Source organism: Talpa europaea (genome assembly GCF_964194135.1).
Source record: "Talpa europaea genome assembly, chromosome: 12".
Lineage (NCBI taxonomy): Eukaryota > Metazoa > Chordata > Mammalia > Eulipotyphla > Talpidae > Talpa > Talpa europaea.
The window spans coordinates 69617370-69641250 of NC_140079.1; the positions used below are offsets into that span (position 1 = coordinate 69617370).

At 47.2% G+C, this 23881-nt stretch overlaps 2 protein-coding genes across 2 annotated transcripts; one reads left to right on the top strand and one right to left on the bottom strand.

Annotated features, from left to right (window-relative positions):
• Positions 1-152: 152 nt before the first annotated feature.
• Positions 153-13424, top strand: PFDN2 (prefoldin subunit 2; the record flags this gene model as incomplete). Its single annotated transcript, XM_084249482.1, has 4 exons — positions 153-227; positions 11788-11876; positions 11981-12104; positions 13248-13424. The coding sequence occupies 4 exons, from the start codon at positions 153-155 to the stop codon at positions 13422-13424; spliced, it is 465 nt and encodes a 154-aa protein (XP_084105608.1).
• Positions 13425-13891: 467 nt separating this feature from the next.
• KLHDC9 (kelch domain containing 9) lies at positions 13892-15538 on the bottom strand (the record flags this gene model as incomplete). Its single annotated transcript, XM_084249603.1, has 4 exons — positions 13892-14058; positions 14313-14511; positions 14602-14761; positions 15036-15538. The coding sequence occupies 4 exons, from the start codon at positions 15536-15538 to the stop codon at positions 13892-13894; spliced, it is 1029 nt and encodes a 342-aa protein (XP_084105729.1).
• Between the last annotated feature and the right edge of the window lie 8343 nt (positions 15539-23881).

The window sequence follows — 23881 nt, forward strand, 5'->3', positions numbered from 1 at the left end:
GGAGCAGGTCCTACATGTAGAGCAAGCAGCCGCCACTCGCAGGGTCTGAAGGCTCGCGGCGCGAGGAGGTAAGGCGCCGGCCAGGGGGCGGAAGCCGGCAGGAAGTGACGCGCAGGGGGCGGGTCTGCTACCGGAAACCACGGGCGGCGAAGATGGCGGACGGCAGCGGGCGCGCCGGCAAGAGCAGCGGCAGCGGCGCGGGGAAGGGGGCGGTGTCGGCGGAGCAGGTAGGCCGGGAGGCGGCTCCGGCGGATCGGGGTCGGTGTGCGGGAGGAGGGCGCGCCTACGGCTGCTCGGGTCTGCCCTGCAGTCCCGCGCTGCGTGGCCACCCCGAGAGGGAGGGTCCGGGAGAGCCTCACTGGGCCCCGGTGCTGGTGGGCGATGGTTGGTGGCCGCGACCCCTCAGGTGCAGGGGTGGGGGCAGGGAAACCGAAGTGCGGGTCGCCTTGGATAGGAACTCTGTATGTGGGGTACTGCGGGTAGCCCTAGGTGCGAGACCCCCAGGGGAGGCCCGAATTGGGAAGGAGGAGGGAAGTTCGATACGGAGGCCGGGGTTATGCTTAGATCTGAGGGGAATCGGATGGTCACTTTCCTGTTCCGCACTCTCACGTGGGAAATGACCGGGCGAGGCGGTTCTACCTGAGCCCAGGGGATTGATCAGCGACTGTTCGTGGGGTCTCTTTCGTGACCCTGAAACCACGTTGACAATTGCCGTCACTCTGCAGAGCCACGTGACTCACATACTCGAACAGTCTAGTGTTGCATCGTATTTGATTCGGGAGTCGTCATTAGATTGAATCTTTTCACAGACCGGGAACCCCTTTGTAATTCGAATTTGCATTTCCCCCAGCGCCTGGCACCGGGGAATGTTGATAAATTAATCATAAAACCCCTTGTGGCTGGGGAACCATGGCTTGTTAGTAGCGGGGCCAGTGTTTAATGGGGATGAGAAGAAATCTATGTAATAGAAAGGAAAACATAGTTAAACAGGATCTCTTTTAAACATGCTCATTTATCAATTACCAGTTAAATGGTTACCACAGGCGAAAGAATCTGCATGATTAAAGGAAATAAACTGCCCTTACCCTCAAGGAGATCATACTCATAGTCAGGTGAGGGAAATAAAACATATAAAATGCTAATATGGGACAGAAGATAAGTGTCCTAAGAGGTATAAAATTCTATGGAATTTTGGGTAGGGGGACGAGATAGTTTCTGATTTAAGGGCAAAAAAGGGAAGAGAGAACAAGCCTAATACTTTTTTAAGCATCAGTGCCAGGATCTCTGCTGGGTGAAGGGAAATAGATAAATGAAATAGACCTTGTTTTCAGGTTAGCTCACAGACTCCCAGACAGATTTGAGAAAAGACCAAACTATAAGATTAATATTGTTCTTCACAACCTCTTTATAGCAGCTAGAGGAGGGACCCTAACTAAGCAGAAGGTTATGGGATTTGGGAAAGGGAAGGGAAGCTTCGGTGTAGTGGGCTGGTAAAGAGCGTAGGATTGTGCACTGGGGCCTACAAACCTGGCTTTGAATCACCATTCTTCTATTTCCTATCTATAGATGACCTCCCATGAGTTATGTCTATTGGCCTTCCCCTCCTGTATTAGTGTAGTGGTACCTATGTTATGGCTGTGTTTTGGTTATTAGGCATGATGGTAGTGTCAGGTGTTTTACACAATGAAATATTGTACATGTTTAATAAATGCTATTTATTTTGTTTCCTAGGAAAGATAATTCTTCAGCTTAATTCTAAAGGATATAGAAGTTAGTCAAAGAAGGAAGTGGGGAATTTTCTAAATAGAAGAAATGATGTGTTTAAAAACACTAAGGGATGAAGCTGCTTGGACATGTTTGGGATGCAGGAGGACTTAAAGTTTGGTATAGATCGCAAGACTTGAATGTGCAGAGAGGGAAATTAAAGAGGAATCCAGAATGTCTCTAAGTGATGGCTGGCACCACAGGGAATATAGGAAGAGGGACAACCTGGGGAAGGGTGGGGGATAAATTTATTTTAGGATTTTGAGTTTGGGTTTCCTGTGGGACATTTTATTAGTCCGTTTGAGTTACAGATCTCGAATTACAGAAAGAAATTTGAGTTGGAGGGCTTCCCTGGACACACAGGGGGTTAAGTCTCAGTACGATGAAGCTATCTGCAGCCACTGCAGCAGCACAAGTTTGATTCCTGGCCAGGGAGGTGACCCACATGTCACAGCAGACCTCTCCTGTCTTGCCTACTCACCCACTGCTCCCCTCAGCAGTGTATTTCAGTAGATCTGCCTCTTCTTCTTTTTTTTTTTTAATTAATAATTTATACAAGTACTGGGTATAGTCAGAAGTGCGGGAGGGTGAGAGAATTCACCAGAGCCAGAGCGGAGAACAGAACAGGCAGACTGACGAAATACAGTGCTGAGGGGAGCAGCGGGCATGGCAGGAGAGGTCTGCGCGCCATGTGGGACCCTTGCCCGGCGGCCAGGGATCAAACCAGCGCTGCAGAGGCTGCGGGCAGCTTCACAACCCAGCGTTCAACTGCTGCGCCACTGAGGAGGCCCAGATCTGCCTGTTCTGTGCCCCACTCTGTCTCTGGTGAATCCTCTCACCTCTCCCTTTCTCTTCCGGCATCTCTGGTCTGCACCCCAGCTCTTGTATGCATAAATAAATAAACCTTTAAAAAAAAAAAAAAGAAATTTGAGTTGGAGATATAGATTAGAGAATTAGGAGTTTTAGGATGGTAGACAAAGCCAAGATTTTGGATGACGCCATCTAGGGTTTGTACAGAAAGTGGAAAATGAAGCAAAACAAGGGTGGGACCAATAAGGGGTAGTAGAGAAAGAAAGGCCTCAAAACATACTGAAGAATTGTGATAATTGAGTTCTGAGGTTGTTCCATGCTCAACATTCTTAGGCCTTTGTGTTCTAGAGAGAATATAAGGCAAAAAATAAGGTAAGATTTACCACTCCTGCAAATTTGAGTTACCTATGTTCCTTGTAAACAAGATGGAAGCAAATGATGCGTTGTGCTAGTTACTTGTTTAATCTTCTGTTATTTAATTACTACCTTTTGAAGTAAGTTGTATTATCTTTCCTTTAGAGATAAGAACATTTGAACTTTAGAGACTTTAACTTACCCAAAGTCAGTAATTAGAAGAGCACACGGGGCTTTTAATTGAGAATCTGACATATTTTTTCCACTTATACCATGACCATCTTAGAGATACTTGAGCTAAACCTGAAGGATTGGATAGATTTGTATAGGTGACCATGGAAATAGAATATAGGGAGTAGAGTTAAGAAGAGTCAAGAGCTAGGTAAAGCATAAAGCAATGTGACATGTTGTGACTGGTTTTGCTTAATCATGAAGTATAAGTTAAAAAGATGTGGTTACAGCAAACTTAACCTTTGTATGGCAAAGAATTTGGGACTTTTTATATGAGGGAGTCAGAAGGTTATATCTTATACTGTTGTTTTTTCTATTACATAAAATGTTCATTGTAGAAAATGTAGAAAACAAAGGAAAAAGTACAATATAAAAATAAATTATCCATGATCCAACTAGCCAGAGATAATTATTATTACCATTTTGGAGTGTTTCCTTTGGAGTATTTTCCCCCCTCCTTTATGTCTTTGTATATTGTGTGTATCTAAAAAGGGAGGGCAAAAAAAAAATTTAAAAAAATAATAAAAAGGGAGGGCATGTGTATTTTACATACTTACATAATTTATAAAACTAGTATTATACAGTGCACTGTTTTATAATCTGCTTTTTAAACCTAATAATATGTCATGAAAATCTTTGTTTTATCTAAGCGTTATGAAAATTAAATATGCAGTATATAGGGTGAATTTTGGGAGTACAGAAATTTAAAAAACTACTGTAGTAGTACAGGCAAGAGGTAATAAAGGCCTGAATTAGGGTGATGTCAGTAAGCTTAAGAAAACTGCTGAGGTACATGCAGTATTTTTGGCAACTAATGGGATAAGGGTGTGTTCAAAGATGAAACAAGGGTTTCCTGCCCGGAGTCATTAGGAAAAAGGAGACATATGGAAAGGAACAGTTTTAAACAGGTAAAGGATGATTACTTCAGCTTTGTATGACCTGAATTGGAGGGTTTCCATTGGACATTTAGGTGGAGACTTTCTATGGTAATTGCAGCTACTATTGATAATCTGTTACATGCTGGATATTGTTTTAAGTCCTTGATGTTGTTAATCTTCCCAACATCCTATGAGACAGATCTTCCTTTTATTGGTATAGAAACTTAGATTCAAAAAAGTAACTTTCTTGGGCATCCCTGGTGGCACAGAAAGTAAAGTCTTAGCCTATGGCCTGCCACTGCAAGTTGAGTTCCATCCCTGGCCAGGGAGTTGACCCGCATGGCATAGCAGGCCTCTCCTGTCTCACCTACTGCTCTCTCAGCAGTGTAATTCAGTAGATCTGCCTGTTCTGCTTCCCACTCTGTCTCTGGTGAATCCTCTCACCGCCACCTGCCCCCCCCATCCTCCCCCCCCTCCCGCCCCAGATCCCAGTTCTTATATGCATAAATAAATACAAATAAATCTTTTTTTCAAAAAAAGAAACTTTCTCATAGTTGGACTTTCTATCTCACTCCAAAGCTCTTTCCTCTAGCTTGGAGACATGGGTCTAGATTTCTGAGAAACCTTGTTTGCCGGCAGTTAGAACAAAGATGATTGTTGAAAACCATAGAAGTAACTGAGTATACTAATTAAAATAATATAGGTAATAAAATGAGTGCTATGAACAGATCTTAGATCCTGTCTCTGTTGTAGGGGTGAGAACAAGAATTTTGAGAAGGAGGGTTGAGAGATGTGGAGAAATGCAGGGCCCTGGAATCTGAAGGAGAGTAGAAGGCCTGCATTGTATCAGGCATGAGATAAAATCTCATTTAGTTCTTATTGCTAACTGATGGCAACATTTCTCTAGCTGGCATAATTTTGCCCCCTTAGAGACATTTTTGGTTATCACATGTAGAAGGCAGAAGCCAGGGATGTTGCTAAGCACCCTCGCAACAAAAAATTATTTGACCCAAACTATCAGTAGTGAGGAAGTTGAGAAGCCCTGCCATATAGTATGTTAGCTCAATTTTATAAATGAGGAAACCAAGAGAAATTAGGTAACTTGGTCATATACCAAGTAAATGGCAAATTAGGATTTGAGCTCATGTCAGAAAGATTTTGGGCTCTTCCACCATATCATGTTGCCACTTAAAAGAAGAACATTCCAACAAGCAGAATAAAGATGAGAACATCATTGGATTATACAGTTAGGTAGGAGACATTCATGATCTTTGAGAGAATAGTTTAATAACTGATATAGACAGAAGATGATTAGGAGGCAATTTAAAATGTGTTGGAAGTGCAAGTGAGGTGAGGTGGAGGGAATGAATATACAGTTGTCTTAAAATTTTTTGATGAAGGGCCTCCTTGGCGCAGGGGTTAAAGTCTCAGCTCTATCAAGCTGTCTCCAGCCACTTCAGCATGAGTTGGCGTGAGTTCGATCCCAGCCAGGGAGCTAACCCACAGGGCTCAGTAGACCTATCCTGTCTTGCCTGCTGCTTCCCTCAGCAGTGAATTTCAGTAGCTCCCCTGTTCTGCTCCCCAGTCTGTCTCTGGTGAATCCTCTCACCCTCTGTACCTCTGGCCTAGACCCCAGTTCTTCTATACATACATACATACATACATACATACATACATACATACATACATACACCTTAAAAAAAAAGATAATGATAAGCCAGGGATATTAAATTAATGGAAAATAGAGTCTAGAGTTTGAAAAACATGGCTAGCAGTTCTGCAATTCACTGTTTTGATTTTTTCTTTAGATACTTCTATTGCTAAAAAAATTATTTTTAGCTTTCTGATTTTCTGCTTGTTCCTTCAGCACATTTCACATGATTTTCTGCTGCTCAATAAAAGCAAGCTTGATTCTGTCACAGACACATTTAGCACACATGGAGCCACTATAGGCCCTGTTGACATATTTTTATGTTTTAGCTTTATAAGAACTTCAGGTCTCACAGCACAAAAAGTTGATCTGGGCACACATCACATCCATATTTTAGTGTTTTCCCAATCTTCTTGGTGTAAAGGTAAACAATTCTCTTACCAGGGGTTTGAAACAGCCTGGTTTTGTTAACACCTGTATTGTAGGACGATGCGTCAGATGGTGGATCATCTGAAAGCCTCTAGAAACTATCCTAGAAGAGGAAAAAGAAGTGTTTTTGAGTTCAGAAGTCGAATGTTAGTTCTCCATGTTACTTGAAACAACCCCCCCCCCCATTATACACACTACTGGCCTTGCTTTCCTGAGCTATAAAATAAAGATACTTTTTTTGTAATTGGTTGTTTTAAAATAAATCGATGGCCTCCCTGGTGGCGCAAGGGGTTATGACACAGCACTATGAAGCTATCCGCAGCCACTGCAGCACGAGTTCAATCCCCAGCTAGGGAGGTGACCCACATGGTGTCACAGACCTCTCCTGACTCGCCCTCTGCTCCCCTTGGCAGTGTATGTCAGCCATTCTGCCTGTTCTGCTCCCCACTCTGTCTCTGGTGAATCCTCTCACCTACCACACCGCTGGCCTGTACCCCAGTTCTTGTATGCATAAATAAATAAATCTGTAGAAAAAAATAAAATAAAATGAGATGGTCTTTCAACAGTGTCTGGCATGTAGTAAGTAGTGTCTCTACTATGCAAACTGGAAAGAGGGCAAAGTTTTGTAGAATTGAAAGAAACTGGTATTCAAAAAAGAGGTTGCATTTGCACATTTAAATTTTTCAAAGTAAATAACAATAAAGATTAGAAGGCAGACTGCATGGTAGGATATAAGGAACACAGCATAAATAGAAATGATTTTATGTTAAAAAAATTAAGAAGTTGATAGGCATTTATATGTGAGTACATAGAAGTGAGCAGAGGATGACCTGGATTGCTTCCTAGAATCTTAAGTTGAAATGTGGAGAGAGAATTAGTGTTAGTCAGAGAAAAATGGAATGACAGGGGTTTGGGAAAGTCTACCAGACAGGGTGAAGATTGTATATGGATGACTGAAAGCAGATGATTAGGGGAATTCAGCGGGTTTATGGAGGGAGGGACTGACTGGGAGAGGTTGGCGGGGACCAAGTCTTTCGGGAATTTTTTTCCCCCATTTGCATTGTTTGAATTTTATTTAATGAGCATTGGGGATCCTTGAAGGTTTAGGCATAGGAGTAAAAAGTTTAGGTTTAACTTTTAGGTCACCTGCACTGCAGTGTGGGCATGGATTGAAGAGGGGCAGATCTGGAGGCAGTATGGAAGCAGCTGGGAGGCTTCAAAGTGCACCTGAGAGAGGATAGATAAGAAGTGTCTGGAGTTCAGGTTATTAGCAATAGATGTGACTTAGAGACCAATTGGATTTGATAGTGGGTCAAGAGTGATGACATAATATCTGGAGTTAAGATATCTTCCAGTTTTAAAAATTATTAAATTAGGGCCTCTCTGGCGGTGCAATGGTTAAGATGCAAACTGTGAAGCTATCCTCAGCCACTGCAGCACGAGTTCGATTCCCGGCCAGCCAGGGAGCAACCCACATGGCGCAGCAGACCTCTCCTGCCTTGCCCGCTGCTCCCCTCAGCAGTGTACTTCAGTCACTCTGCCTGTTCTGTTCCCCACGCTGTCTCTGGTGAATCCTCTCACCCCTCGTGCCTCTGGCCTGTACCCCAGCTCTTGTATGCATAAATAAATAAATCTTTAAAAAAATTATTAAATTAACAAAAATAATAAAAGTTACCATGAGGGCTGTGGGAAACAGTTACAGTTATGACATTACCAGTAGGGTAAATTCATCTATCAGATCTTTAAAAGTATTACAGCAGCATGCAATAGAAGAGATAATAATATTAACCCCACCTTGGCTTGTTAATTCGTTTTGGGGAATATGAGTTAAAATGACTAAAATTTTTGTACTGTTTTCCCAGATTTAAAATCAATGCTATTTATTACAGAAAAATTGGAAACATTGTTTGTCTAACTGTTCCAACAACAGAGGAAAGTTAGATAGTTTTTTAATCTATTGATAGGGTGTAAATATTATACAGACCCTAAAAGTAAGAAAACCGTTCACCTGCGGGTGAGTCCGTAGAGAATGTGATAGGTAGACAGACAGACATACACATACACACTGGAATATTACTCAGTCGAAAAAGAAGAAAATCCTGCCATCTGTGGCAATGTGGATGAACTTGAGGACATTATATTAAGTGAAAGTAAGGTAAAGAAAGTATTGTATAACCTCACTTATATGTGGATTCTAAAAAAAAAAAGGCAGACTCAGAAACAATAGATTTGGTGGTTGCTTGCAAGGGTAGGTGGTAGTGAATGAAGATGGACAAAGGCTACAAACTTGCAGTTATGAGTAAGTTTTCAGGACCTAATATATAAGATGCTTACAATGTAAGATGGTGATGTAATACGGTTGAGGGAATCAATACTGACCTGGCCAACTCTATGTACTCTAGACAACTTTAGAACAGGGATTAAAGAGAAGGGAAGGGAAGGGAATTTAAGTCTAGCCATGAGGGAGGAAACTATTGGAAAAGTAGTGTTACTACTAAGCCTCAAAATTTTTCATAATAACTGGATAACTCACACATTTAAATAATTTTATTTTATTTTGGTATTTGATTACAAGTTCATAGGCTGGATCAAGAGGAAATAGGAGTTCTTAATTAGCAAGAATGTTTGAAGAAAAGTTGGATGTAAAAAAAAATCTGTTTGGGGGCCTCCCTGGTGGCACAAGGGGTTAAATCTCAGCACTATGAAGCAATTTGCAGCTACTGCAGCACTAGTTTGATCCCCAGCCAGGGAGGTGACCCACATGGCGCAGCAGACCTCTTCTGTCTCACCTGCTGCTCCCCTCAGCAGTGTATTTTAGTAGATCTGCCTGTTCTCTTCTCCACTATGTCTCTGGTGAATCCTTTCACTCCCCGCACTTCCAGCCTGTACCCCAGTTCTTGTATGCATAAATAAATAAATCTTTAAAAAAAAAAGTTCAGGCCACAGAAGTTTTGGACCCAAATTTTCACTGATCTTTTTACAGAAAAGTAGGCCATGGTGATGGTGGGTGCCAGGAAAACATCTAGAACCTGGTTTAGTTATGGAATTTTCTGAGATGAAATTATTTTGATCTGAAACATTGAAAATGGAGAAAAAGCAAACTATAAAAGCAATAGTTTGGGTATAGGCAATGTAAGTAGAGGAAAACAGCCTATAGATGAGTTAGATTTCCAAGGCATTAATTGAACTGAGTAGATGTCATAATTGGAGATGAAAGGATGATGGATGAGAGAAGGAGACATGTTGCTAGTCAGATTGATTCATGTCCTATTGGGTTCCCTAGAAGGGAGGGGGTTGTTATAGTCAGCTGGATACAAACTTTGCAGAGAATGCTGGAGACCAGGGACCTCTGTCAAAATGGGGTGACTAGGTGTGGCTGGTAGTGAGACTGGGCATGATGTAAATGACAGTGAGAGATCTGGCAATGGTGTGAATGGATGGGCCCACTGCTCTCAGCTGACCAGATGGGTCCAAGGGGCACTTTGGGTTTGGAAAGAAAGTTGTGATAGTAATTAATGTACTTTACTTACAGAGCTGGTTCACTCTAATTAATTCACATGAGTCAACAGCCCTATGAAGTGGGTATCATTATCTGTTTTCACAGGTGAGAAAACTAAGCCTCAAAGAGATTAACCCTATGGTTCTCAGTTCTGGCTGTGTGTTAGAATTCCATGGGAGATCTTTCTAGAAATATTGAAGCCCAGGCTTCACCTCAGTGATTGTGTAATTGTTCCATGCCTCCACTATCCATGTTTTTTAAATGCTGTCCTGGGGATTCTAACTTGTAATCAGGTTTGAGAACCATAGACTTAACAGCCTAGTGAAACTAAGTACCAGTATGTTAGAGACAAAACCTGAAACCTGGCCTTTTGCCTCTGAGCCCATGTGTTTGCCTTTTTTCCCTCTAAACCTTTCCCTTCTATTTCTTTCCTCATTACCAAACACAGCCTTTAGAATCCTGTATAGGAAGTGATGGTAGTGATATAGTGCCCAGTTTGGTTTTCATTTTCTACTCAGTTTCTAGGGAATAGGCTCTGATAGCAATCACTTCTCTGGGCCTTTACAGATGTCATTTCTTGTGTCTCTTTGCTCCCTCTTCTTCCCTCTCCAATTTTCATCCTTCAGGCGAGGTTTGTCTCTCAGGCCTATGTCAGTTTGGGTTTATACACTGAAATGGACTCTTGCCAGTTTTTTTAAGAGTATTTAGAAGAATAATGGATAGTTCACAGACTTGAACAAAATGAAAAGAAAGGTTAAATAACTATGGCACACATACAAAGTTCAAGAACAACAGAACCGCTTTCTCACTTTGGGAATTTCAGGAATAGGAATAGAGGACCATCTCTGTAGGATGGTGTCTTAGTTCCAACTATCTAAGTACCTGTTCGTCTCTGCCTCACATTCAGTTCTGTAGAGAGATTAGTACAGAATAGGTTGCTGCCCCTGAGGTCAGGTAGCAAGTGTCCTGTGATGAGAAGTCCTGCAAGAGCTTCACTGGGCTAATTCCCCAATGGGCGAACTGCTGGGCAGACCCAAACAGGTTACTCATTAAAAATCCTTTCCTGACAGCTCTCCTTACATGCAGGTCTGAGTCCCCTCCTTGGGCTCCAGTAGCTTTCCACTGCCACCCAATATACTGTAGGCCTTGAATCATGTCATTTTATTATATTGATAAGAAAAAACAAGTATACTCACTCTCTGTGTGAGTATATTGTCTCTCTGGGTTTTCTCTCGGGACTCAGGTTTCCTCCATATTCCAAAGATGTGCACATGAGGTTCATTGACATTTCAGTAGTCCCAGTTGGAGGTGTGTGGGGTGTGTGTTAGTGTGCCCTGTGATGGAAGGGCATCTTTCAGTGTTGGGTCTTGCCGCGTACCATGACCTACCAGGATAGTCTCAGAGAGGGTTAGAAAATGAATGAATGAAGGTAAATTTTTGTTGAATATTAGAAGTGTTTTTGGGTCTTGATTTAGAAGTTTGATACTGTTCTTGTGATCAAAAATATGTTGTAGAACTTAACTCTTATTTATTTAGCTGATGGTGAAATTGGTTCTGTTCCATGTTATTTTACTTAAAATTACAGTTTTTTTTTTTAAAGATTTATTTATGCATACAAGAGCTGGGGTACAGGTCAGAGATGCGTGGGGGCGGGGGGGACGCTGAGAGGATTCACAAGAGACAGAGCAGGGAACAGAACAGGCAGACTGACTGAAATACACTGCTGAGGGGAGCAGCGGGTGAGACAGGAGAGGTCTGCTTTGCTATGTGGGTAGCTTCCTGGCCGGCTGGGGATCAAACTCATGCTGCAGAGGCTGTGGATTGCTTCACGGTGCGGTGCTTAACCCCTTGCACCACCAGGGAGGCCCTACAGTCACAGTTTTCAAGAACTTAATGACCAAGTTTGAGGACTTACTATACTATAAATGCCTGTTCTTCAAGCTGTGAGCCACAAGATGGCCTAGCAAATATCTCACTAATAGTAGCATATGGTGAGTGTTTGGCGAAATTCCAGACAGACTTAAGTGCGAAAATACAAACTTGTGCTATACTCCTTTTCCAAAGTAGGGGTTCCATTGCTGCCACCTTGTAAGACCTGCCATCCAGTGGTATTTGACCCTCTGCCATATCCACTATCTCCTTTCTCACGTCTTACCTCTTTTGCATCTTAGGTAATTGCTGGCTTCAACCGCCTTCGACAGGAACAGCGGGGCCTGGCATCCAAAGCAGCTGAGCTGGAGATGGAGCTGAATGAGCACAGGTAAGGAGCTAGGGAAAAGCAAACTCTGGGAGAGTCGGGTGGGCCATTTGTGAGGGTTGCTATCAGGGAAATGAGTTCTCAGATCCTACCTGGTCCTTCTGCAGCCTGGTGATTGATACACTGAAAGAGGTGGATGAAACCCGCAAATGCTACCGCATGGTTGGAGGAGTGCTGGTGGAGCGGACTGTCAAAGAGGTATTGCCTGCCTTGGAGAACAATAAAGAGCAGGTGAGCAAGAGTCCCCACGTAGAGACACTGGATAGCCAAGAGAGGAAAGAAGGAAGGAGAGGCCGGGGTCTGAGGAATTGTGCTGGAGACAGCATAAATGGGCTGTTAGCCTAGCTCTGTGCTAAGTCTAACTCCTAAGACAGGGAAAAAAGACTGTGTGCTTTTCTTCACAGACTCTTTGACCTGGCTGAGTTGGGGGAGGAGAGGCGGCTAGAGTGGTGTAGTCCATGGAAACCTGCATCCAGATCACCTGGAGAATTAATTTTTTTAAAAAATATTTATTTATTTATGCATACAAGAGTTGGGCACAGGCCAGAGATGCAGGGGGCGAGAGGATTCACCAGAGACAGAGTGGGGAACAGAACAGGCAGACTAACTGAAATACACTGCTGAGGGGAGCAGCGGGCAAGACAGGAAAGAGGTCTGCTTCACCATGTGGGTTGCTCCCTGGCCGGCGGGGATTGAACTCGTGCTGCAGAGGCTTCGGATTGCTTCATGGTGCAGTGCTTAACCCCTTGTGCTACCAGGGAGGCCCCTGGAGAATTAATTTAAAATGCATCTTATTGGAACACCGATTCAGATCTTTGGGGGTGGGACTCATAAAGTTACTTTTTAAAAATAAGCAGTCCAGGGCCTCCCCTGGTGGTGCAGGCGGTTGAGTGCAATGCTGTGAAGCTGTCCGCAGCCTCTGCAGCACGGCTTCAATCCCAGCCGGCTGATGAGGGTCCCACATGACGGGGCATACCTCTCCTGTCTCACCCACTGCTCCCCTCAGCAGTGTATTTCCTCAGTCTGCCTGTTCTGTTCCCCGCTCTGTCTCTGGTGAATCCTCTCACCCTCCCACAGATCTGGCCTGTGCCCTGGTTCTTGTATGTATGTATGTATAAATAAATAAATAAATGAATAAATAAATTTTTTTTTTAAAAAAAGCAGTCCAGGTCCTTTTTTTTTTTTGTGCATTAAAGTTTTTTTGTGTGTGTGTGTATTGTGTTTGGGGAAGAAAGCATTTCAGTGTCTGCGCTCTAATATTTGGGATAAGACGAGGTTAGAGTATCATCTCTCCTCTACCTCCCTAGCCATAGTTATAGCAGATTGGGAAGGGATTCCTGAAATCCTTATATAATCCTATTGTTTGCCTTTTAGATACAGAAGATCATTGAGACACTGACACAGCAGCTTCAGGCCAAGGGAAAAGAACTAAACGAATTCCGGGAAAAGCACAACATTCGTCTCATGGGGGAAGATGAGAAGCCAGCAGCCAAGGAAAACTCAGATGGGGCTGGGGCTAAGGCCAGCTCGGCTGGAGTCTTGGTCTCCTAGGGACCAAGACCTTTGTGTTTTTTTCTACCCAGATTCCCATGTCTTCTAATTTCTCTTATTGTTATTATTATTATTTTCTCTGCTATTGTAATATTTTTTTGTTAAGTAAATGTTTTGGTCAGAACACTTAGCTCTAGCCTGACGCTTTCTCACAGTATTAGAGGTGGGATTTGTGTGGGGCATGAAAGTGCATGTGAGCTGTGGGTTGGTTTGCCGTCAGGTTAATGACTCACAGTGTCAGAGTAGGTTTCATATTTTATCCTTTCTCTTGTAAAAAAGGGAGACTTACTGCCCTCTTCCAAAAAAAGATTCAAAGACAAATAGTGAAGTGCAGATTGACATTTAATGAGCGTTAAAACTGAGACAGATAACTTTGGTGGTAATGCTATGAGTCTGCAACCAAACAGAGGCTTGAAGGGAAAAAAAAACTTAGCCAGGACTTTGGTGGTGTATCTCGGCACTACTCTTTAAATAAAGAAGTCCAGGGTGCACACCTGTGGACAGCTTGTCCTGCCATCCTCACCAATACCGCCAACGAGGTAAAGTTGATCATTCCAAAGACAGGTCCGGTGGCCCAGGCGTTTCAGGTGGCGATCTGCACAGGGGAAGTGGAACCACAGAGAAGGAGACTGGCCTGTTGAGTAAGGAAGGGTGGTGACTGAGACAATAGCACCTTGGAACCAATGGGACTCTTAAGACCAAAGTCTTGTCTATTTTTTTCTCCTCGATTTATGGGCCTCTTTGAAATGTGATGTTTTTCGTACTCCTTTAACTCTTGTCTACTAATTCTTCCTCTTCCCTACCCCATCATTCTGCCCTCTTTATTTCTATAGTCCTCGGGTTCTCCCATCTTCCCACGTTCCCCTCTACCATGAGGTTGGCTCTCACGGGTATCATAGACGTAGAGGTCATTGCAGACATTGTCTCTAGCTCTGGTCAGAGTTTCTCCACCAAACAGCACAGCAAAGGGCCCCACCACAGAACATGAGTGATGCCGGAGGCCCCGAGGCCCCTGCTGCGACCCCTGCCCACTGCTCACAAGCCTCGAAAGCTGTTCCATCAGATGGGGGGCAGCAGGTGTTTCCTCCTTGGGGGAGAAAGAAGGGACTGTTTGGAAGGGTTTGGGCATTGCAATTGCAGCCCCTTTTGTCCTGAGCCAGCTATGAGTAGACACTACCTTAATCTTTCCACGACTCCAGTGCCCAGCTACTTCTGATTCCGCTGAGTTGCACCCCCCAAAGAGCAACAGTTGGTGGCCAGGGTGGGGCCCTGGAGTTTGGAGCAGGGCAGCGCAGTGGCCTGAACGGGAGGCTGTGTGGAAACCTTCTTCCTTATAGCTGTGACATGCAGAAATCAAGCTTGAGTCGGGTTTTCTGCAAGACTTGTTTCCCCAGCCTTCTTGCTAAGTATGGAAAGGACAGGGCGGTATACAGAGAGGGAGGGTGATGGTACCCCAGACCTGAGGGTTTACTATCCTAGACCTGGCAGATGGGGGAAGGGGGGAGGGGCCGGCTGAGGATGTGGATACGTAAAGTTAAGCTGTTCGGCCTCTGCTTTTCCAGATGAAGGGTAGATGAACAGCAGGCGAGTTTTGGGATGGGGGAGCCATACCAATATGTGCGGGCGCTGGGATCCAGCCTGAGCGTGTAGACGCTTCCGTAGTGACGCTGCGTGCGGGTCCCGCCCTCCCGGCCCGCCACGCGCAGCTCTCTGTCTGACAGGCGGGTGCAGGTGTGGCTGCTGAGGCCAGCCGGAGGGCAATTGCCAGGGGCAGCGGTCCAATCTTCCCATACCCCACGCTCGGTGTCCAGGGCGACCACTGTGGCCAGGCGGCGCGCCCCATCCCAGCCGCCCACCACGCAGAGCCAGCGGCCACCGACGGGTACTGCCTCGTGGTGGCTGCGCCCCGGCGCCCCCGGAGTTCCCACCCGCACAACCTGCGCCCCCGCCGGTTCGAAGACCACCGTGTCGCTGCTGGGCTCCCTGGCTCCTCCCTCCAGGAGCCCCCCCACCAGATAAAAGCGCTCCCGCAGTTCGGTGCACGAATGGAAGGCCCGCGCCAGCAGCGCATCCTGGGCCACCGGCCTCCAGGTCCACCCCCGGACCCCAGCCATGGCCCAGGAAGGCGGGCTGTGGGGCGGCGACCCGAGCTCCCAGACCAGGGCCTCCAGGTACCACCTCCGATCGGCCCCGCCCTAAGCCCAGGCCGCCGGCTTAGCTCCGCGGTCGCGCAGCAACCTCTGCAGCAGCGCGACCGCCGCAAACGCAAGGTCGCAAAGTACCGATCACCATGGAGATGGGACACCTGGGCAACCACCGGATTCGCAGTGTAACCGGAGAATGGAGACCTGGGTGGCTACCGGAATCAGCGTCACCATGGAGACAGGAGCTGCTCGAGCCACATACAAATCCTGAGAGATTGTTAACTGTGGGGACGGCCAGTCCCCAGAAGGACCGCTGTCCTAAGCCGCGGGCTGACGTGGGAAGGTGCGGGGACCTCTCTGCGAGGTGGGGAGGTTCTAATTCCTATTGATCTCCCCAGGGAGGAAACAACGGAGAGACGGGGAGGCAATGGACGTAGACTGTCGTGACGTGAGAGTCAGGTGACTTGGTTCTGGTCCCACCTATTCCCCCGACTGTCAAGGTGACCCGGCTCTCATTTCCAAAACGTGTGCTGGGTTTATTCTCGGGGCGCCCCCCGACTTGCCGGGTGAAGAGCACAGATCCCCGTGATAGGGAGGCTTTTCGCCGGAGGCCACTGGAGGGCAGCAGAGCTCAGGTTCTCGGACACACTGCGGTGGGGCTGTGACCTGGGTTGGGGAGTCAAGGAGCTTTTCCCAGGCACACTTGAGCCTGGGAATGTTTTCATTCCTGAACCCTAGGAAGAGGCATTCGTTTTTCATCTTTCCTCACGGCTCACACAACCCAAGGACACTGGGATACGTGGCATCTAAAATTCAGGATTAGGGGCAAAGAAAACTGACTCCTTCTCCACTTCCCTACATCTTTCTTTATTCCAGTCAGGTACATGGGTTTCTTCTTTAAAAAAAAAAAAATTATTTTATTTATTTATGCATACAAGAACTGGGGTACAGGCCAGAGGTGCAGGAGGTGAGAGGATTCACCAGAGACAGAGTGGGGAACAGAACAGGCAGATTGACTGAAATACACTGCTGAGGGGAGCAGTGGGCAAGTCAGGAGAGGTCTGCGCCATGTGGGTCACCTGCCTGGCTGGGGATCAAACTCGTACTACAGTGGCTGCTGACAGCTTCATAGTGCTGAGACTTAACCCCCTTGTACCACCAGGGAGGCTTCTTGGCTTTTTCTTAATTCTGTCCTTCAGGGCCACTGAGGAGAATGCAGAGAACTGACTAGTTCCACCACATGGGGAAACAGGCATGTTGATCTCAGCACAGCTGGGTGGGACATGAACAGAACCTCTGTCCCCCAATGTTGTGCTGGAAGCAGCAGTGATGACTGTGACTTTGACTTTACCTTTAGTTTTTACACAAGAACTTGATCCTATTGTGCTGGAGAAATCGAAGGCCCAAGTGTTCAGGACTAAGTGTGGATGAACAATAATTCTGGAATCTAGTAGCGCTCCTCCCCATCCCCCTGCCCCTGCTGACCCCCATGGGAAAAGCGGGGCTTTCCTGTCCTGATCTTAACTATTTTTTTTTTATTTATTTATGCATACAAGAGCTGGGGTACAGGCTAGAGATGCGGGGGGGGGGCAGTGAGAGGATTCACAGAGACAGAGTGGGGAACAGAACAGGCAGACTGAGTGAAATACACTGCTGAGGGGAGCAGCGGGCAAGACAGGAGAGGGCTGCTGCGCCATGTGGGTTGCTCCTTGGCCTGTCCGGAATTGAACTTGTGCTGCAGAGGCTGCGGATAGCTTCATAGTGCTGTGCTTCACCCCTTGCACCATCAGGGAGACCCCCTGATCTGAACACTGTGTTCAGTGTTCAGTGTTCAGTGGAAACACTGGGAAATGTTTGAGCAGGAAGGCAGAGACCTAAAGGTTACAGGACGTTCTCCACCTGTACCTTCCAGTTGAAACCCAGTGAGAGCTTGGTAAGTCCCTGTCCACCCAACTATAACTTTCTCTGAGTCTGGCAGAGAAGGTCCTCTTTTCCCAGATCATGTTAAAAAATCTAAAACATCACTAACTTCCAACATCCTTGGTTGAAATCTTAAAGCTGGTCTCCCTAAGTCATCTGACTGGCTAACCTCCCAACAGCTGGATTCAGATCTGTCATACTCCTGGGATTTAGGCAGGAGTTGCCCGGAGGTGGGGTCATTTGGCTCATACTTTATTGGCCTATATGCCCATTTTAGGCTCTTGCTTTTGGCTAAGTCTTAGCTGTTCTGCCAGACTCATTTTCTTCCTCCCCTGATAGAACAGGGAACTCCCCACCCCAGGGGCCTTTCCAGCTCCTCTCCCAGCTTTGTTTTCTTCTCCTCCCAGTTTCCACTCTGACAGAGTTCTCAGCAGTTGGCATGCCACTTGAACATGGAGGCTGATCCTCACCTACCCCTTGGCCATACCCTCCTGCAGTCTACACCTCCTCCAGTTCTTTTTTTTTTTTTAATAAGATTTTTTTTATTTATTTATTTATACAAGCACTGGGTACAGTCAGAAGCGCGGGAGGGTGAGAGGATTCACCAGAGCCAGAGCAGAGAATAGAACAGGCAGGCTGACGAAATACAATGCTGAGGGCAGCAGCGGGCATGGCAGGAGAGGTCTGTTGCACCATGTGGGACCCTTGCCCAGCGGCCTGGGATCGAATTGGCTCTGCAGAGGCTGCGGGCAGGTTCTCAGCCCAGCGCTCAACCGCTGCGCCACCAGGGGAGGCCCCACCTCCTCCAGTTCTACCCAGTGACCAGAGGTAATATCCAGTGCTGCTCTAGAGACCCAGGGAAGGAGTTATTCATGATTCCAACCTCCCTGGTTAATCTGAATCCAGATTATGCTTTGGAGAGGCAGAAAAGAAATGAAGGAGGAGGAAAAGACAGAATGAGAAGGAAAGAAAGAAAACAAGCCAATATGCGCTTGTATGACTATACCACAGGGCAGCAGCTAAGCTGGTCCAGTACCCTGTGAATATCGTATGAGCTTGCTCTCTGTCAGTCATTTCATGGCAAGCAAGAATCCCTACAGCCCAGTTTCTCACTGTTAGACATCTGTCCCTGCACCAAATCAAGGCTTCCTTCTCTCAAACCTCCGTAAAACTCTCAAACCTCCGTAAAACTCTCAAACCTCCCTAAAACTTCTCTGTCCTTTGGCCCCAGTTTCTAGCCCTAAAACCATCCCTGGTTCTAGGTTGTGTTCAGTCCACACAGGAAGCCAACAAATGGGTCCTTGGGGTCTTATTCACACTCCAAAAACCCCTGAATTCTCTCTGCCTGTCTCTCAGGCTGTCCAACCTTCAATCCCTCACACTGTTGTCCTCTGACCTTTCTACATTTTCCCACAACTCATTCCAGCCAGTTGACTTCCTGGCCCCAACTCTGGCTATTTGCTCTCAACTTAACCAGAATAAGGACATGAACAAACAAGGTCAGATGGATGACCAGGAAAAGAAACAACAGGAGGCCAGCCCCCGAGAGCGCCTATAACTGAGCTGTAAGCTAAAATGTGCTTGGGGGGACGGTGGGTAGGTGTCCTGGGGTGGAGGTGAGAGTCAGTGAGTTAGAGGGTGGTAGGGAGGTGTGGTAAGGGGGAGAACTAGAATTTCTGAGGATGTTAGTGACATTCAGTAGGAAATAAAATGGGATGGCTGTAGAGTGATGGAAATTGAGGGCAGAAGAGGGAAATACCTACGTGGCCCCAGAAGTGGGTAAGTAGGCATGCAGAAATTTCTTTGTTGAGCTTTCAATCTGTTTCAGATTCTTTGTCTCTTTGAATTCCTCCTCTTTAATAACTCCCTCCCTCCCTTCCAATTTCCACTGTCTCATCATGCCTTGAGATTTATCTCTCATCATTTCTTTTTTTTTTTTTTTAAGATTTTTTTTTTTATTAATTTTTTTGTTTATTTATTTATTTATACAAGCACTGGGTACAGTCAGAAGCGTGGGAGGGTGAGAGAATTCACCAGAGGCAGAGCGGGGAGCAGAGCAGGCAGAAGGACTGAAGTACACTGCTGAGGGGAGCAGCGGGCGGCAGGAGAGGTCTGCGCGCCATGTGGGACCCTCCTCTGATGGCCGGGGAGCAGCCGGGGATCGAGCCGGCGCCGCAGAGGCCGCGGGCAGCTTCGCAACCCAGCGCTCAACCGTTGCGCCAGCGGGGAGGCCCTATCTCTCATCATTTCTTTGTGTTTCTCTCTCTAAGTTTCTGTCTCTGTCTGTCTCTCTCCTGCTGAACAGTCAGCCATCTAACTTTCTTGCAAGGAGCTCTGGAACTTTCTGGGGGTGGCCAGGCTATATTACTCTTTGGCTATATTCTAGGACTACAGAACCAATATAGGGTCCCTGGCACAGTCATTGGGTATTGTTCACCAATGGGGCCTGAGTGGCCTTTCCAGGGAGCAGAATTCCCCACAGAAGACCTTGGAGCATAGAGACCTGAGCCCAGGTGGGAAATAGGTGATAAGAGAAATTAAACTCCAATCTATTCCTCTGCCCTTTGCTTACAGTGCATGGACCAGTGACCTCTGATATTGCTCAGGGTCTCAGGCCAGGCACTCTTTTTCTTTATGCCACTTCTAGAATTTAAGGAGAAATTAAGTTTCCAAAAGTCTTCAAGTGAGGCTGAGGGGGATTACTAGGGGTTCCTGCAGAAAAGCATGAAGTACAACTTAGGGAAGGGTGATGCTCAGCAGGGAGACAAGGGCCTGTCCTATTAGGCACCGAGCCCCGTATACCCACAGACTAGGATTTTCTTCCCCTAGCCTCAGCCCAGAAGTCCCCAACCTCGCTGTGTCTGGGACTGAAAACAGATGTGGGGCAAGGTCAGTTTCAGAGTGCAATGGGAACAAGTCCTGCTGTGATGGGGCCTTGGGGAGGGGTTGTCTGGAACAAGAATCAGCGAGGTATGAGCTTCCCTACAGCTGCACCACATGGACCAGAGCAAATACCCTCCCTGCTGAGTGCCCAGCATGCCAATGGAGCAGGCCATGCTGCAGGGCTGAGTGACTTGGGTCTTGAAGAAAGAAAGAAGGCAATTGGAGCTACAAGACAGAGAAGTGACAACTTCAAAAGAAAATCTGCCCATGGGCCTCCCCGGTGGCGCAGCGGTTGAGCGCTGGGTTGCGAAGCTACCTGCGGCCTCTGCGGCGCCGGTTCGATCCCCGGCTGCTCCCCGGCCACCAGAGGAGGGTCCCACACGGTGTGCAGACCTCTCCTGCCGCCCGCTGCTCCCCTCAGCAGTGTACTTCGGTCCTTCTGCCTGCTCTGCTCCCTGCTCTGGCTCTGGTGAATTCTCTCACCCTCCCGCGCTTCTGACTGTACCCAGTGCATGTATAAACCAAACAAACAAACAAATAATAAATAAATAAATAAGACATGCCTCTAGAAAATTAAAAAAAAAAAAGAAAGAAAAAGAAAATCTGCCCTCAAATTGCAGGAAACTTCAGTCCCTGACAATTCCTGCCCCCTCCTGGGAGTCCACTCTGCTTTTGCCCCTCTCCTTTATTTCCATTTTTTAAAAGACCTTTTATTTATTTATTTATTTATGCATAGAAGAACTGGGGTGTAGGCCAGAGTTGCGGGGGGTGAGAGGATCCACCAGACACAGAGTGGGGAGCAGAGCAGGTAGATCCACTGAAATACACTGCTGAGGGGAGCAGTGGGAGAGACAGGAAAGGCCTGCTGCGCCATGTGTGGGTCAGCTCCCTGGCTGGGAATAGAACCCAGGCCGTTGAAGTGGGCAATCGCAGTGATATCACTGAGACTCAACCCCTAGGCGCTCTGCCCCTTTCCTTTAATGTCTCCCTCAGGGTTCTTGCACCACATACCCTCTTCCCTCAGACCTCCCCCATCTATTTCCTAAGCTCCCCCCTCAACCCCATGTCTCTGTTTCCATCTGCTCTCCCATGTTCTACTCCATAGCTGTCCTGCCCTCCTCAGCACCCAGTCCAAGGGGCTGGTTGTAGGGCCTCGGAAGGCTTTCCCCTGTGAGGTCCAGTGGGTGGTGGCAGACCAATGGCTGGGAAGTAGCCATCTCAGCTGCAAGAGGAACCACACCTGCAGTATCTAGGCTGTTGCTTGAGATGCGTGCAAAGAGCAGCTGAGGCCCGGTGTTACTGAAGGGGTCCGTGTGCTGCAAGTGCTGCAGACCAGGCTGGCTGCACAGGGCTGCCTCCATGTCTCTTGCAGGGGATTCTCAGGGAGCAGCCTGGCTCTTTCTGTGCTTGGGACGGAGATGAGAGCATGCAGGGGTTCTCACTAAAATTCATTCTCACCAGATTTTCAGGAATCTGCTAACCTTTGCTCCCCCCTCTTCCCTGCTGCTGCCCCTTCTGCTGCTGCAATCACCACCTGGAAGAGTCTGATTTCCAAAGGGACTCCACCGCTCCTCTTAGACCATCCAGGACCCACTTCTAACCTTCTAAAAGTACTTTCCCATCCTGAGACACAGGATACCTGTTTTCATGTGTGTTTACAGAAGTTTGGGGGAGCGCAAGGAGCACACGATAGTCTCTAGAGAAATGGCCCAAATGTGCCTTCTGTTCAGCTACCTCCTCCCCTGGGTGGCTCATTCCAGCTTCAGGGATCTCCAGGAACAAGTAAATCCAGCGCCTGAGCTCCAAGGGAAGTTGGGCAACAAGGAAGTGGGCTGTCCTCAAAGGCCAGGCTGACACTGGGGGTCACAGGGTCTGCAGGACAGCAGGCTGGAACCACGTTGCATGTGGCACTCGTGGAATCTCCTGGAAGACAGGGTGCTTTTATCCTAGTTCTGGACACAGTGAAGCAGCAGCTGCTGCAGAACCCAAGGCCTTGCAAGGGAGGAGAAGTTGTGTTCTTTGTGGCAGTCCCTCCGCACTCCTCCAGGGAAGGAGCAGGAGGAGTGACCTTGAAGCTTCCACCTAAACTAGCCTTGGTTTTGAGTCCCACATTGGATTGAGTCCCATGTCAGTAATTTCCCACCACAGTGTCTCAGGCCCCTAATAACTTTCTGTACAAGCTGCAGACACCAGGCAAAGAGCAGACCAGGAGTATGATAAGCTGACCAGGGTGGGAATGGATAGAAAATATCATGTCTGCACCGTATTTCCAGTGAGTTCCACTCTGATGCATTATTATTATCTGTTTTCCTCTGTCCCTAAACCCAGGGTCTCCCCTTAGCCTTTGCCTCTGTTCTGACCTAGGATCTCACTGCAGACAAACAGGATGTTACTCATGCAAGCACTCTCTCAACCCCTCCTCCCCATCCTTGACCCAGCCTCCAACACCCCACCCAGTCCTTCCCACCCTGACCCCCTCTGGGCCTCCCCCTCACTTACCCTGACCCTCACTCTCACTCTTCTTCTCCCCCACATCACCCCACCCATCCTTGTCCCTCCCTGACTCACCTCCAAGTCCCATTGACACAAACAAAAATTTCAGCACAACCCACTCCAACCGGTTTGGCTTAGGTGTGCAGCCTGCCGTGAGGACAGAGATGGTTACCAGCGGATGCTTGGACACACGCAGCTAGGGAGCTCATGCACTGTGTGCAGAGATAGCCGCGAGCAGGGACACGGTCTGCACACACACAGGGTCCTGCGGGAAGGTGTGATAGAGGCACAGAGTATGTTATGAGAGTTTCCTGAGGGCAGTGTCTGTGTCTCCATTCCCTCCCCACAACCTGGTGAAAGAGTAGCGCTTGCCGCTTGCCGAATGTCTGTTGAATGAACTCAGGTGTGCAGGTGTGCAGGCAGTGATGTCCCTCTTACCAATGTCTGTGCTGGAGATGCCACCTTACCTTGAATTGCTCCCATTCTTAGGTCCCAGAATGCACATGGGAGAAGGGTGGGTCATGAGGCATGAGGGGAATGGGGGTTCAGATGGAAGAAAGAAACAAACCCAGGACACCAGCACTGGTCTGGAAACTCTTCCCTAATCCCTGCTTGGGATCTACCTTCCCTGGGTTCATCCCCAACGAGGGGAGGAGAGGCTAAGCATGAAGATATATACTCCAATAGCATGGCCCTTGTGAGGCAAACAGGACTGAGGGTATGGAGAGGCAGAGTCTTGGAGATGAGAGAAAGACCCTTCCCTCCAGTAAAGGCCTGGAGTACTCCCTAGTCACGCATTCCCTCTCCACCCAAGGGTGCTCTTAGTCTTACTTCAAGGTCACCCCTAGTGCTTACTAGCACCTGCACTTAGCCATGATAAAATACAGGATACCTCCTGGTCTGAAGAGGCCCTCTGGAAAGCTCTGCCTCCCTGCAGTGCTCCTTATAGCTCATATTTGGTAAGTAATTAGGGGTTCTGCCTCGGGGCTCACAGACTTCCCAATAGGTGGGGGGTGT